The sequence below is a fragment of the Dermacentor albipictus genome, chromosome 1 (assembly GCF_038994185.2).
Source record: "Dermacentor albipictus isolate Rhodes 1998 colony chromosome 1, USDA_Dalb.pri_finalv2, whole genome shotgun sequence".
NCBI classification, from domain to species: domain Eukaryota; kingdom Metazoa; phylum Arthropoda; class Arachnida; order Ixodida; family Ixodidae; genus Dermacentor; species Dermacentor albipictus.
This window is the reverse complement of record NC_091821.1, coordinates 242056413-242073028: the sequence shown is the minus strand read 5'-3', so window position 1 is coordinate 242073028 and position 16616 is coordinate 242056413. Positions and strand designations below refer to the sequence as shown.

General features: G+C 48.3%; 1 protein-coding gene across 3 annotated transcripts in view; it reads right to left on the bottom strand.

The window, feature by feature from the left end:
- LOC135901601 (Kv channel-interacting protein 4-like) overlaps positions 1 to 16616 on the bottom strand; it is a 568045-nt gene that overhangs the window by 426404 nt on the left and 125025 nt on the right. The window contains exon 1 of one of the 3 annotated variants that reach the window (XM_070531133.1): positions 2095 to 2137. The exons of the other annotated variants lie outside the window; for them this stretch is intronic. Coding sequence (XP_070387234.1) covers positions 2095 to 2122 — 28 coding nt within the window. The 5' untranslated portion in view covers positions 2123 to 2137. Of the gene's footprint in view, positions 1 to 2094; positions 2138 to 16616 lie in introns of those variants that run through there. 3 annotated transcript variants of the gene reach the window in all.

Here is a 16616-nt window from a genome sequence, read left to right as displayed (position 1 = left end):
TGCAAAACGTGGATACCACTCTTCAGAAGCAGGTGCCGTGGAATCTCGCAGATTTAAGGTCGTATCTGGGCATGGTCACATACTACAAGTTTCTTTTTAATGCATCTACGGCCATGTCGCCACTGTATCAACTGCTCCGCAAGGAAGCTAAGTGGGAGTCGAGTCCCAGGCAACAACAGGCGTTCAGCAAGGTGAAGAACCTCCAGGTCCGCTGATTTCCTGGCGCATTTTGACCCTTGCAAGACTCTTGACCTGGAATGTTATGCGTGTCTGGAATCACCCAAATATATCATGTACCAGGTTGCTCGAACCGAACCCTTCGCTCCAGCTCCGACCTCGACCCGGGCTTCACCGACGTGAGGCATCGCTTCTAGACCGGCTGTGGTTGGGAGTGGCTTTAACGAAGGCGTTCACTACTTTGATTGCAATGCCCGCTAATGCTGCATGCGACGTATGCGGCGTGGAAGAGAACATCGAACACTTACTGTACCACTGTTGTCGATTCCAGTGGGAAAGACAAACATTATCGCATTGCGACGACTGGACGATCGGTTGTCTGTGCAGGCGCTACTTGAGGACGGTCCCCCTCGCTCATCGGCGCAGAAAGCTGGGAAGGCACGTTTCTTTCTTGATGGCAACTGACCTATGTGAACGCCTTTGATTTGCTTAGGCCCTCCGCGTGAAGTACGCGATCTCACCGCACCTTTCCTCCTCCCTCTCTCTAGCTCATCTTTCTATTCTCTCTTTCCCTTCCCCCATAGTTGGGTAGCCAACCAGACGCATTTCTGGTTAACATCCCTGTCTTCTCTCTTTATTTCTTCCCCCTCACGCCGTACACGTGTGTTTAAATGTAGAGTAATCATTCATCTCTTCGTCGACATTACCAGAGGAAAGGATGAAGAAAAGAGACGATGTAAAAGCAGACGTAATTACAGCCGCGACATCGTTCGTCTTTTACTTTGTAGCTGCATTGTTTAATTGTCATTTTTATTTTACTTTATCTTACGGTCTCCCACAAAGATTGATTGCTTTTAATTAGATCATTACTCATTATTAGAAATTATGCTTTGGGAAGGCTATTCTTTTTTTAATACTGAGAAAATAAATTATCTCGCTTCTTCGTTTTTTCACGCACCCAAATAGCAAGCCCTTCATCCAAGCCGGCCCACAAATCTTGAAACGTGGCCAATGTCATTAATTAACGTCATGGCGCCTTCCTGAATACTTTCACTCGAGGTATAAATACGCTTTACCTTAGTTCTTTTGTAAATTATGCTTCTTGTTCGTTGTTCTTGTTTACTGATGCCTATGAAGATGCTGGCGAAAACATCATGGAATGAGCCAAGGAATGCTTGACGCACTTAACGAAAAAAACTCCAAGACTCAATTATACGAGTCGAGACCTCGCATATGTGATGTTCAATTTTACATTGTGCTCTGTGGAGAGAATAGTGCATTCGCACCTTGAATTGCACTCGTCAGGTTGTTGCCTCGAGGGGCACGAAAGGCGCAAAATAATATTACCGAATATAAAATAGGCGCTCCGCCGAGTCGTCTGGAGTATACTTTTGGACCAACTGGCGATTTTTTGTTGACACACAGTGCTGAATAGTGCGTTCTGAGTTAACGGAAAAAACGCTAAAAAAACAGACGAAGGCCGTCCAACCGCAAAAATAAACTATGGCCGGACACATCAGGTCCTAAACGTAGTAACGGCCGGAAAAGCACGAGCAAGAGCTCTTAGTTGTTGGGAAAAGAAAAATGTTTCTGACGGGTGTCGTTTTTTTTTTAATTTTTTAGTTCAAGATTTCATGTTTTAGAAAATAACCTCCTATTATACTGCCTTCCTGCGGATGTTGGCCTCGATATAAAATCGCAACATACAAGGCCGATAAATACATTTGCATTTACCGATTTGCATTCGTTGTCTAATGCGTGTGTCGTGCTCCTAGTTTATGCACCTTGTGTGATTAAGCCGGGTTTTGCCTGTTGTGCCTCTGCGCGCGTGTCATGTCACCCGTGTTTATCCAGGACAGCATCGCACCCTTGTGGACGGGTTCGGAACTGAGTAAACGCGCATATGTCGGGACTCACCATAGAACGAGCAACTTGTCCTCGCCATTTGTCTCTGTATGTTCGAACGCGTTCAGGGATACATGCGGACTTCACTCTCTTGATTTCCCGAACCTGCGACGTTTCCACTTTTAGTATCTTTCTTACTGTCATTATCACTATTACGTAAAAATAAATACATATCGCCATTACAGAGTGACTGAATCTGCTTCTTTCCTTTTAATTTCAATAAAAAATGGTACCCAGAATATATGGGGACTTTGTCGGCAATGTTTCCGGTTTTTGAGAAGCCAATATGAAAAAAGAGCAGACGGCGCTAGGTCGCTTTGCTTTGGAGCGAAGCCGGAAACCCAAATTTAGCCACGAGATTTCAATATGCGTACTTCCGGACCTCACTGCGAGAGGACGTCAACGCGACGCGCAGACGCAGTATAATTCTAGGGAAGGTCGCAGAGTCATTCGGAACCCTGGCAACTATCGAAGTAATTTACGTGGAATGTAAGAATCCAGACGCGTTCGCGTTTCTCTGTCATGAAGATTTGAACAGGTGCCTGCACGGCCCGCGAATCGGTGTAACGAAATGTCCGGTGCTTGACTGCATTGAACAAAGAACAAAAGTGAATAACTGAAAGAGGCAAAAAAAATGAATGCAAGAGGAGGAGGAAGAATGGATAACAACGAAAATAAGGAGCAAGGGAGCCAGACTCGTGATCGTAAGTTGACACAGCTGTATTGCTTTCTCATCCGCACTCTTCCTTGAATCAGTGTTTTTGTACTCCATGGTCAGAAACTTGCGCGGTGTAACTCGCTAGCCCACATGGCTGCTACCGAGACAAAAAAAGAAAGGTACATTCCATGCAACCTCACAGAGGCCGCTTGAGCATGACGATCCAACGGAATTGTGCAGCCACATTTGGCACTGCCTAAATTTGCGACATAAAAAGAATAGAATGCGTCATTTAGAACGAAATAAAGTTATTGAAGCCTTACCTGATTCCAACTGTAACTTTAACCTCACACGCTGTGATCGCAAAAGATACGTATATGGTGTTATTACAGAGAGGGCATCTAATTACTTCCTATTGATTTCATTTTGCCTATTTTATTATTTTATTTGACATTTCTGTCGAAGCTTCGGGACTTGTTTCGGCAGTTTAGGCACACTTATGCCAGGCGCGTTCAACTGGTCAGATCTGCAGGCGCATACGATATACAATCGCCGGTGAAAATTGTGTAACTTCTCAGGCATGAGTTGCGTGCCTCTCCAGAGCAAGCGCCGAAGTGTGCCAATCGTACAGCAGCCTGGAGACACGACTGCGAGTGGCGGTAATCCCGTTTGAGTAACGAGGAATGTCACGCTGCTATAACAACTCGGTGCGGCCACACAAGAAAGACCCACTGGGCGCCGCGAGGAACGCCAGGTCCTCTCACAAAAAATTATTTGGACATTCTACAGTACGCCCAAGGATGATGGATTATAAAGGCTATGTAATGTCTATAGGCATAAACCTGCGGACTTGTTGCCTTATTCATCCGTCCTCGCCGTTAGTAGATTTTTCTGTATCGGTTCCGACAGCCTCTCGACTCTACGTCACCTGATAAATGGCACTCAAGCTCTCTTGCTTGCGTCAGTAACTCGGTGGGCTTTGCTGTAAGTGTACCGTGCAGGTTAAAATACGCGATACTTGGTGTGATATATCGAAAGTGCAGATGCCGACACACGTCTTGCCGAATGTATTGAGATACAAGATGCACAAAGAGGTGATATTCAAGATACATCTTCGATACTGCGCAGCCCTGCGTGCTGACCGAGCCGTGCGGCCACTTGGCTTCGTCCTTCTTGCAGCCCCCTTTCGCGTTTCTGAAGATCTTCGAGCACTCCACGCGCGAGCCACGCATGCGCGTCGACCACGTGACAGCACGACGACGGTGCGAGCGCACCTCTGGTGCCTCTCGTGCACGTATCCTCTCGCGTCGAGCGTCCGAGAAAGCTTTCTTATGCCCGCACAAAAACAAGGGCAGATGCCGGTCTTAAACGCAAACCGAGCTTCCCTTTGCACGTAGCTGGCTCTACTTTCGCACGCCCTTATTGACAGGAACCTTCGGAAGCCTCGGCTGAGCCGCGCGGCAGACTTTTCGATGCAAACTTTTGCCATAATCAGGATGCCCTGCCGCGGACGGTCGTTCACTGTCGCGCTCCATTTACGGCTAGCCCGGTCATTAAAGCGCGCCCTGTGCACCGCCGTGAAGGACGGGCACGTCGCCTCGTCACGGTCGGCGGAAGCAGGACGCGAACATGGTGCGAGCTCATCGGCGATAAATAAGGCGCTTGCGACGCTGGAAGGCCGCGGTGAACAATGGCGACGTCCTCGATTACGCGCGTTTACCCGCGAAAACTTTTCATTCTAACGCACTGACTGACTTTCTATAAGCTCTCTGTTTGCCTTGAAGAAACTTTTCTCGCTTGTGGTAAGTGCGACTGGAAAAAAGTAGAAAAACTATTTGTGCGGGTTTTCGTGCATCTTTTTCCTCTAGCTAGTGAGACGCTGGCCAGGTTAGGTTATATGGGCTCAGGTTGATAAATCAATGGCCTTGGATTAAAAAACAAATAAATACTTTTCTTATCTTCAAAGTTGAGACGACGTAGTAAAAGTCAAAGTGTCCTGCGTCTATTACATATAGTTCAGGCGCCACATTCGCAAACCTTCCGCAAGTGATCTTTTCCATTGGCGGGCATCCTTGGTTAAAAGTATGTACGGGCCATAGTGATGTGCTGTCATAGTTCCTTGAAGTTCACTTGCGTCGTGGTGTTTATAAGTAACATCCAGCACTGTAACATCAAACAATAAATCCTACATACGTGGAATAAGATTTCAAAGTGTTATGATGACTCTGCTCCAAATTTCCACGTCCCTTGTGTGGAAGTTATTCTAAAAGAACTAAAGCCTAAGATCCTAAGCCGGCATGGCACTGTGAAGAACAACGCGACGGCCAGCCTGGAGCTTGCCATTGAAAGATGAGCGGCCGCTGTTTTACATTAATAGTGCCTCGCGACTTGTATTTGGACCGATCATCCGAACACGATTCGTTCGCGTACATCCTTCACTTCGGGCCGAACTCACAAAGCGTTTTGTCTGTAATTGCTGTTTGCCGTTGGGCTCGCTAATATTATATGTCCAGCATCCTAATTGGGTAAAACTTGCTTAAAAAAAAATATTCTAGCGTAACACCACTTTTGTGGTGAACACGGGCTTTCAGTTTTTAGTGAGATTATTCTCGAAGCGTAACAAGATTTAGCTGTTCAGAAACTATAACTATATACCCTTAATACCTTCTTTACGAGAAGGGACCAAAAGAGAACCTCCGGAAATAACTGATTAAATTAGGAGCACTGCAACCCTTTCGCTGATCTTGATCTCCGAACGCGAAACGAAAAAAAAGTTTTGAAAAGTATAGAAAGAACTGACAATCGAGGAAAAAAGAAAACACGAATAGTTCCGTGTTTCCTTTTTCTTTATCTTTCCACTGAGTGCTGCCGCTTGTCGTATTCCTCGGGAGTTATTAAATGGCTATCCTCTTTTCTCTTTGTCTCCGCCTCGTTCTCCGAAACAAACAGGCGGGCTCTAATCGGATCGAAATCCCTAATCCGCTATCGGGATAGAGGCCTGCTTCGTCGCAAAATCCCCAGGCACGGACGCCCGAGGGAGCGGAGCAGGAAGACTGGAGCAAGCACAACCAGAATTGTGTTACCGGAACAGGATTCTTCGATGCACCAAGGCCAGCGACTATTTCATACGTTATAATAATAATAATAATAATAATAATAATAATAATAATAATAATAATAATAATAATAATAATAATAATTATTATTATTATTATTATTATTATTATTATTATTATTATTATTATTATTATTATTATTATTATTATTATTATTATTATTAATGTTGCTGTTTGACCAGGACGGTGCTTTCATCTACGGGAGATCGAAACCCACAGGTTGAATTCCCAAAGCTTCTCAGCCCGTATTCACAAAACAATGCTCTCACGCTAGAATCGTTCGCAAAAGCAAATGCCAACCGATGCTGACGTTCGACGTATAATTAGAGAAGGCGACGAGCCAATGTTAAAGAGCACTTGCAAACAAAATTATTTTTGAATTAACTGTTTGTCACTGACCAGCCATTCTCGCTAATCATATCTCCAGCGTAACGACATCACGATCGGCAAGCGCCCGCTCTTACGAGCAGTTCTATCGTTAAAGCTTTCTCGTGAATGCAAGTCAGGGGCGGCATTCACAAAGCTTTTCTTTCGAAAGTGCGCTATGCCACGGGCCGGCCGCCTTCATGTCCAGCGTAATGAATGACGGAATTTGCTCTTACGAACAATTTTAGCGTAAGAGCTTTCTGTGAATACACGCCAAGATTGTCACTCCCAATTTCTGCGACGAGCGCAAACACAGACGAGGAGGAGAGGTGCGCGAACAGTCGCCACAAGCCCGTGGTACGCCCTCCCTCAGCGTTAATCTCCACTTTTCTATAATGTTAATGTTGGACACGCACGCGCTATGGCCATTTGCATCGGCGGGAGTAGGTCTGCGCGTCAAGCACGCCATGTGTTGCTCCAGCGAGCAAGGCAGGCAAACGAACAGGAAGCACGTGCAAAAAGTGACGCGCTAAAAGAGCGCGCCTATATCGACTGAGTCCGGAATCAGAGACGAAGGAAGCAACGGGGCAAAAACTAATCTCGACGCTGTTGATGCTCGACAAAAGCCCCTTCCTGTCGCGTGCATTAATCCGCTCTCGCTCTCGCTCCCCGGAGGACGGGCCGCCGTGGGCACGCTGCTCATCGCGAAAGGCATTGCCGCACGCCGAGGCGAATGCACTCCGGTGTAGTGCACGCCGCGGTCGATAACCGAGGGCCGAGCGGCGCGCCGCCGGCTTCTCCGACGACGGCCAAGCTTCTTCTCCTCGGTACACCGCGCGGACGCATTCTTGAGTCGCTTTCGCCCCCCCCCCCCCTCCACCTCCTCCTCCCCCGCTCCCGTGCGCCACGCGAGAGGTGGCTCTGCACAGCGGCACTCTTTCAAAAAAGCAACGCGAACAAACGGGCGAAGCGTGTACTCGTGTCCAGCTGCTCTCGCCTGCGCGTACACTTCCGTGCACTGCACCTCCCCACACCGTTGCGCGCATCGCGCGCTGACCTGGAAGAATGTAGATTACCCTTCGCTCTGACGCGGAGAAACAGGTTCGCGGCGTACTTCGCTCGGCCACGGCTCTCGACGCTTAGTTACAGACCTCCTTAGTTCTGGTCGACACAGGTGAAATACGCTGGACTGCTATGGGCCGAGAATTCGCAGCTCTGCAACACGACGGCGAATACTTAATAACCTCTCGCATTGGGAAGCAAGTGCATAGGGCTCATTAGCCGCATGCGAGCTCGCGCGTGAGCCCACGCTTTGTTCGATGGCGCGGTGAAGAAAAAAGAAAACCTATGTATCACGGCTCCTAGAGCAGGGCCTGATCGTTTGATAAATAAAGTTGATTACAACTACTATCATGAAGCACCGCTTACCTAGCCTTCATACAACAAATATCCAAGTCCCTTTCGCTTTTGACAACCACAGGCGGCATAACATGCTCGCCCGCATAAGTAATTCCCATGCACATACTAAACGTTTTCTACAGATCGCCTCGTCTCACACCTGCTTGCCTCCCTTCATTCATATGCACGATGAAAGTTCCCACTGTGGGACGTATAGATTTTTGAATCGTTGGTTCTGTTACGACAAAAAATAAACAAATTTGGGCACAGATATCCAGATATTTTTCTTTCATATTATTCTTTCGTCAATAGGCCAGAGAAAAGACCGAACCCGGTATTCACACATTTCTCCCCGGAGGATTGACGTCAAAGCACGCTTCATTTGCCCGCTCCATCGGGGTACACATTTCAACAGCGCGCGCTTCGTTTACACGACGCTGCTCAGAAGCAGTTTAGGCGGGAGCGGCCACTTGCGTACACAGACGCTAACTCGAAAAAAAAATGCAACAAACTTTATGAATCCACTTCACCGGAGGTCTTTACGGCTGTCCTGTCTAGGTTGCTGTAAATATTATCGAGGAAAAGTTAAAGTACGTAGAGCGATGGAGGGTGAAACTTGGTTGGGATGCGCACTCATTGCCTAGGGCATGAAACTGCCGAGCCTGTGGAGGAAAAAAATCAAGGCACGTGCGGATTTTGCTGGCACTAAGCGCCACTGACCTTGCCCCCTTCCGCCCCCGCCCCCTCGCCCCCCTAAGCATCCAGACAGAGGCTATACCGCCAAAGCGCTCCCCTGCGCTTGTAGAGTAGTCAAACGATAATGAAACTAAACATGTGAAAAACTGTGCGGATCCAAAAACAGCCCCCAGAACATTCATTTTCGTTCATTAAAAACTCGCAATGGGTAGTTCGAACACATCTCTAATGAAAGCACTGTGAAAGGCCGACCATATAGTCGCACGAAAATATGGCCAGATTTATCAGGCCGTAAGCAGCGCCGATGCATTTGACAAATCACAGCTGTCAAGGCCAAAACGCGGGTTCCTCGCGAGGAAGTGTGTGGCATTCCTTCATTCAATAACGCACTGGCACCGCCCACTCGCCGCCCACTCTGTCGAGGATATCGCAGCGGTGACAATTTGAGTAAACAGAAAGAGCGGCACGGGTACATTAGAGAGAGAGAGAGAGAGAGAGAGAGAAAGGAAAAGGTGACCGATGGGCTAAAGGTGTCCGGGGGGGGGGACGTATCGCTGTTTCCAGCAGTGCTCGATTAGGCAGCGCTAAATAATCGATTGCAATCGGCACGCCATGGTCGTTACCAAAGGGAGCAGCACATGCTGAGCGACTAGACATCTGTGCGTGCGTCGTGCCACCTGCAAAAACGGCGGCCGCGCTTGGAAGCAGGAATGCGGACCTAGCCTGACATCTGCGTGCAAAAGCTAGACGGACGCGAGCCGACTGCAAGCCTGAAAAGGCGCAAAGGACTGGCGACCGCGACGGTGAAGGACGGCTTCGAGCGGTGGGAACGAAATTAGCTGTGGACCCCGACTTGATTGTCCTAATCGTGGGTGGTTCAAAGACTGCACGGGGGCCAGCTGATTCTTAGTGAACCGGTTGCTTAATCTATTTTAGTAGGACGGGATGACTCGTCTCCACTCAGGGATCAAGGAGGAATCCCATCGAAATCTTACTCGTCGTCGGTGCCTCTTTAATTTTATACCTTGGAGAAGAGCAAGCATTATATAGACTGTAGGACGTGGGAGACAAGGCAGGTCCTCGAGTATGCATTCTAGATCGAACAAGATTGGCAGAAAGCAGCACGGGATAAATTCGTCGGTGACCTTTAAACATTGAGCAACGAACGAAATACTTAACGGCTGCATGTCGTTCACGAAACTTATCAGAAAGGGGTTGCGAAAGGAACGGATCAGCTTTTGCAAGGCAGTGCTACAAAGTCTTCGACTGGTGTCTTTGACAGTGAAACAACAAAGGAGAAGAAAAGCATCCCGTCCTCGCCTCAGAAAAATAATGTGCCAAGAATATCGAGAGTGTTACGAAACGCGCAAAGATCCGTCTCACATAAATTATTTTACCCGTTGTACCAGGGATCGACGTCTTGTCGCTCAGGCCGAGCAGTTGCGCCATGCATATATTTCGAGCCCACGCCGCGTGTAACCTTATATCCTGTTGGCGCTCAACCGTGCTGCAAGATCTCAGTGAAAGCGCCTCGGATAACTAAGCGCACGACCCTCTTTTGTTCGGGGCAAGAGCGGCGCAATATCTTTTTTTAAACGGCGTTTCCATGGCACCGTTCAGTGGTTATTGCGCTGTTTCACTCTCTCAAGCACGGTTGCCGCGTCCACAGTACTGTAAAATGCCATGCGTGCATGTAACGCGTAGCACTTACTGCTATCGAAAGCCTTGACTCCTTTCCAGCAGAGCTACACCTAAAGGTCAGCTGTGTCCTGGTGTCTGAACGTTTATACCTGCAAGGACGTGTAGACAGCCCGTTGTGTGCTTCTTGCGGTTCCTACGAGACACATGAGCACCTTAAATTAGAGTGTCCTGCTTTCCTTTTGCAGCGCACGCGCATACTAAGGGACTATAGCCTGCTTGGCCTGCAGTGTACGAAACTTGATCATTGACTGTATCCGTGTGGCGTTGTGCTTCTCGACGCGACCAAGCTCATCGCCCCCTGCTTATTTTTTCAACAATAAGCTTGCTCGGCTTCCCGTCTGTGACATATATTTCACGAGACGAAATATATTTTTTCTGCTGCCTTCGCTTTTGTATTTTTACATCCTTCTGTAGTTGGTGTGACCTGCGTGTTTTCTTCTTTTTTTTATATTCCTGCGTGTATGCTCTGTTCCTACTTGCTAAATTTATGCGTTCGCTTTACCTTCGTCTTTGTGGCCTGTCATCTTCCTGTTTCTTTGTTTTTCTTCTTCTCTTCTTCTTATCTTCAACTGACGTTTCTATCCCATCCTCCCTAAAGAGTAGGCAGGCTTTGAGCCCCTCTCAGTGGTTGTTGCCAGTCTTCGAATTACCTATTTCCGTCTATCTTTGTGCATGTGTGTTTTCGTATGAAATAGTCGTAACAATACATATTTCGCACAAATACTGTTTTTTTTTTCAAGAGCACGGAATGAGAAGTTCGAGCGAACGCTTGTGCATCTCATGTGGCGAAGACAGGAATTGCTGTCGTTACAAGCCAAGGTGCAGTACGCATTCCAGCGACCTAAACGACGCCGCCATTGGTGAAGCGGACGACTCGATTTGAGGCAGGTGATAAACCTTTCTTTAACCCACGATGCAGGCGTTTCTCATTATAGGTATCTGGCCTCCGGTGTCAATCAATACTTGCACGTGAGCAGTATCCCCATCGACTTCAATTAGCTTCTGGTCTGTAAAGAACGAAAATATAAATCTTTTGGGGAAAAAAATGGCAATCCAGCATCGTGAGCAAAGCCTCCGAAAATACGTGTCGCCTGAGCCCTTTTGGAGATTTTATTACCAAGCCGTACAGTATAGTTACTTAAGAAATGGTCGCAGTATATGTTGCTGTCTCTGTCTCCAGCTTGGCTTAAGTAATTAGCGGGTAATTTGTGCTGATAGAAGTCGCCCATACATTCGTTGAAACCTGGAAGGATGGCCTGCACCTCATACGCAATTTTGATGCTTCTCATACGACGATTCGACGCTAAGACGGGCTGCTTGCTTTGTTTCTCTAGCTGAAGGTTAACAGAAATAATGAAGTGTATTGCCGAGAGAGGTGGCAAAGGAGACTATTTGTCATCTAGTTCGTTCTCCTACATCAGACGCAGAAGAAAGAAAGAAAGAAAGAAAGAAAGAAAGAAAGAAAGAAAGAAAGAAAGAAAGAAGGAAAGAAGGAAAGAAAGAAGGAAAGAAAGAAAGAAAGAAAGAAAGAAAGAAAGAAAGAAAGAAAGAAAGAAAGAAAGAAAGAAAGAAAGAAAGAAAGAAAGAAAGAAAGAAAGAAAGAAAGAAAGAAAGAAAGAAAGAAGCCAACGTGAACACAGCACGATCGCAAAATCAGGGCACTGCTAAACATGCGCCATGCTGACGATCTCAATCTGCTTGGTCCAACACGGCCACGACGTACCGTCTTCTGAGCATGCAAGCGAGCTGCAGCCGCTCGTTTGGAGGCAGCCTATGAAGCAGGTCTACGGAAATAGCTCGGTCCGCGCCGCGCGCGCGCACTAGGACCGTAAGGAATTGCAGAAACGAAAGCAATCGACGGAGGTGGCAACGTGACGAACTGCAGGCGACGCTCAGCACGGGCTCTCTCAAAGCTGCACGGAGTGGCACGCAAAGAAAACAGCACGGCGAAAAGGGGTGCGCGCACGAGAAAAGACAACACAACAAAGGGGTGAATAGCGGGGCGCCCGCATGGGCGCCCAATCCTATCGCCTCGCCCGCATCCCACACCTCAGCTCCGCGCGGTGCCTGCGGCGGCTACACAGGGTCAGCTTTTTCCACGCGAAACGACCGCGTCCCGGAGATGGAACATGTTCGGCAAAATGCAGCCAGATATTCTCTTCGTCACTTCAACAAGGGATTAGATGTGTCTGACTCATGAGTATAGACATTAGGCGGAACTTTTACCAACTCCATTTCACGAAGAGCGAAGAGTTCCGACAACCAAAAAAAAAAGGTTCCCCTTCGTCCCTTCGTTACATTCGTGGCTGGAACAGTGCAGACATCAAATTATTGTGTAGCAATTATTTTACTCTATTCGCTAGCTGTGGACTCAAGAATATCGGTATTTCAGGTCCGAAATAATCTAGCGCGTAAAGAGTAAATCCTATCATACCCTATAAATCAACCAGTTTCGAACAAGCGTCAAGCGCAACGTGCTTTAGACCTGAAAGCTACACAATGGAAGGTTGAGATCAAGTGGTATCACAAACGACTGACACACGTGCCAGTCAGCCCAGTTCTCTGTTCCTTCTGTGCTGCCTAAAGCCAGCGATGAAAAATACGCTGCGCGGAAGCCTTGGTCTGGGCCCTGCACCAACCAGTAATGGGCACTTTATCACGTTGACCGCAGGTATCATGTATCTGACTGCGGATCATTTCTACCGCACCTGATTCATGCAACCCATTCCGCGATGGCTGCTGCCCTGCCAGAGCACAAAGAGCTCATGCGCGCTAGTTCCGTATCTTGCGTGTCCTCCGCTGAGAGAAAATATTGTCCGCACCGGAGTGAAGCCTCGGACACCGTAATGCGATTTTCAGCAATTGAGCGGAGCGGTGCCGTACAATCTCGCGAGCGCGTCGTCTTGCACACAGGTGGCTCCGTGATGGGGCGACTATGCTTTCCCGTAAGTGGCGACAACAGTCACTGTTCTTGCACGTGGACACCAGCAGTGTGTCACGTTCCTCGGCTTCTCCATGTTGGCGTGACTTGCTGGGTTAAGTTATCGACATATTTATTTCTACATTGGCGCCAGCGTGTGCGAAATGCGGTGTGCGATTCGCGCGTTCCGTTAAGCTGCTTCCGGCTAACCGACGAGGGCGCATATTTTTCAGTAGAGTCTGATGGGTCACTCCGGCATCGCCTGCAACGAACGACACCGACCAGCTTTCCTCTGAGGCTCGTTGCCAACCGCCCAGCCGCAACTCGCTTGCATAGAGAACGTAGCTAAGCTAGTTCATCCGGACACATTTCTCCGCAAATCATGCGAACCCACCCCACCAAACTCACAGAAAGCGGGTTGCCCAGATCTGTGGCCATTTTTCGGGCGCAGCGTGCAGGGCTGCATGCGCTCTCTCCTGGTCGAGCACTCCGAGACAGAGGAGCGCAAAGCCCTCACACTCTCTCCATAAGATGCGACCATGTGACTGCGTTCAGGCAGCGACACCTGAACATACAAAGCTTCGTTGCGCCCCGTATGTCGCAATCCACCAAGCTTATTTGTGTTCGCAGTGCGGAGTTAGCTTTCTTTGCCAACAGTCTCCACGCCATGTTCTGGACGCGTGGATCTGTTTGAGCGCCAGGAAAAGGCTTATGCCCTTTTCGTAGAGTGGTTCGGACTTGCGGCTTATATATTCTTTTAGGACTAATCTGACAGCATGGCGCGACGGGTGTAAGGGAATAACACTTGTTTCACTTTGTAAGTGAACGTGAACAGCAAGTCTCCACATATGAAACAGTCTAAACATCCCCCATCCTTCCTATCCCTTTTACGGCGTTTCTCTCTTTTTCCTCTCCATCCACACTACGGCAAAACTTTGTTCAAAACACCATAAAATATTTTGTACATTCTTTTAAAAGTGCTTCATTGCAGTCTTGTGGCTATTACTTTCTTTAATGAAGCGCCAGATGACACAGTAGACGAATAGGCTCAAAACGGTGGGCGTGAAAGGTGCGAACAGACAGAGACGTTGTGTGCGTGTCTGCAACATAATTCTGGTGCGTCTGCAGAGAAGTTCCATACACGAATGGTGTCGTGACCCCGCTATCCTCATCGTTCAATCCTGTAGAACGGCCACTCGAAAACAAGCACAAATTACATCGGGCCCCGTGTCCTACTGCACGAAAAATCCCGTTTCTTCTATGAGCGGCAAAATATGTAAAAAAAAAAACCCTGGCGAGATGCCCACAAGCGCGAAGAGAGCTAAACGGAGCACAACGTACAAAGAAAGCTTCTTTCAGAATGTGAGTTAAGCAAAGGAAGAAAACAACAAGGGAAAAGGGGTGGGGGAGGTGTTATGGGAGGGGCCAGAGCAGGCGGCACTGCAACGGTCAGGACAGAGGTGGTGTTCGAAAACAGCGGCCTCATACACCGCATGCACTTCCAGAAGAGTGGAGCAGGCAGCGGAGAGTCGGAGGAAGCACCTTCGCGCAAAAACTTATAGTAAACAAAGAAGGCAACGGATGGAGATATGAGAACGGGCGGGAATCAGAATCGGTCTCCAGCAAAACAAGGCTTGGGCGGGGTTTTTTTTTAGTCATCGACTCGAGGTCGCGACGCAAAAGGCGGGCGCGCTCTTCTGTTCGACAAGGTGTTCGCGGCGCGCAGCATCGCTCTTCATCGCCGGTCTCGGAAAAGAAAAATGAATGACCGCTGAAAGGTCTGCCTCGACGCAGTCTCCCGATATCTGCATTTCGTTTTCTTGGAGAGAGCATCCTCCGATGCTCCGAGGCTTCGTGCGGAGGGAAAGCGCGGGAAGGCCATAAAGCTGTAACATGCAGTTTTCTCATTCTCTAATGCGACAGTGAAGACGGCGTGAAAAATTGAAATGTCCTAGGAGCCCATTGAGTTTAATGTGGCGTCCTTATTCGCTTTTTTTATTGCCTCCAATCTAGACAAACTTCTTGTGTCACCAATAACGTTTCAGTCCTTTTTTTTTAGTTTCCCAAAGTAAAAAAGAAAGACGTAAATTTATTGAATGACATCTGCCTAAATTCAGTAATTATGGCGAATGATGTCTAGAAGGACGAATGTAAAAACTTGATAAACGTAGGTGATCTGTTTCTTTTTAATTACAAACGTTAGAGCCTATGTTGAATATAAGTGTTTGCAAGAGGTGATAAACAGCATAATGACGGCTTGTAAAGCTCTTGTAGCAATATGATTTGAAATGTTTTTCTACGGCATCGATCCCAATAATTTCACACAGAATGTGTGTCGAAACGCGCAAAAGAAGCCTTATGGCTTCTCTATGATTGGGGGTAAAAGCAAGCACTCGGCGCATATTTTGTCCGCTTTGACATTCTTATGATTTCGACGCGAATATCGTTCTCGATGTGTCGCGATAGGAAACTGCAGGTAGATGCCTACGTGACGCATCAGCCGGCTTTGGTAGACTAGCAAGAGGGCTTGCGGCTTGCTTAATTGCTTGTGCACGGGCGCATCCTCTTTCCGACCTCCTGTAAACGCCCATTGCTTTATGTAATCTTCTCTCTCCCGCTTTCTTATTTCTATTCGCGCTTTCCCTTACCCCAAGTGTAGGGTAGTAAACCGGACACTCGTCTGGTTGATCTGCTTGCCATTCTTCTCCTTGCTTTCTTTCTCTCTCTCCTGCTCTCACAGAGACTTCCTGACGCAAGAACCATCACACCTTAATGCATCGAATCGACGCCCCTCTGTGCAGCGTTTTGTGGCGCTCGCAGCGATAATGTGCCTGCCAGAAGTCGTTTGCAGACAGACAGCAAACGGCCATTAGTCCGGGATAATTAGACACCAGTGATGACATCTTGAGCGAGCAAACTTGGCTCTGGATGATAGCAACACAAGCTCGGAAGGACTAATTGGTCCCCAAAACCTCTGGCGCATTTCAGGAACACCCACGCGTGAATCCAATGGCGTATACGTACACGGGGAGCGCTTCTAAAACCAGCTTTTATCCGACAAAACTTGCAGGGTACTACGCAGCCGTCCTCTAAGTCATTGTGCCTGGTCCGCTCTGCTCTCCTAATAACGCTCGCATATAAATGAAAACGAATGGCCTAGTGATGCTGCGGATGCTGTAGCCTGGCTGTGGATCGAACCGTATTCACTGGCTACGGTTGGCGCGTAGGTAATGCAAGATTGAAGTTTTCCCTCGAGGAAAGAGGGTGGAAACGACAAGGCTGCACTTCTTTGGTCGCCTTCTTTGAGAGCAGTGTCACCTCAGCTCCTGAAAGTGCGCGCGGTTCGCAGGGGGAATTGACGGCTCAAATTGAGAGCGAGCACCCTTTTCGCCGAACCTCCCCGCAAATTGATGAAGCGCCCAATTCGCGATTCAGGCGTCGACGGCTCGCGCGCCACACGCGACAAGCCAGAAATCGAGTTCTGGCGCGCCCGCTCGCGTGGCATGTCAGGTTACGGAGTCGGAAGCTGAAGCCGTGGCCCACCGTCGTATTTCTGCTTATTCGCCTCGATCTCTGAAAATCGAAAAACAAGGACGGCCCCCCGGCTTCGGAAAAGAAAGCCCCGCGTGCCAAGGCGCGAGGCATGGCGCGCAAGAAGCAGCATGAAGACGCCGCCGCT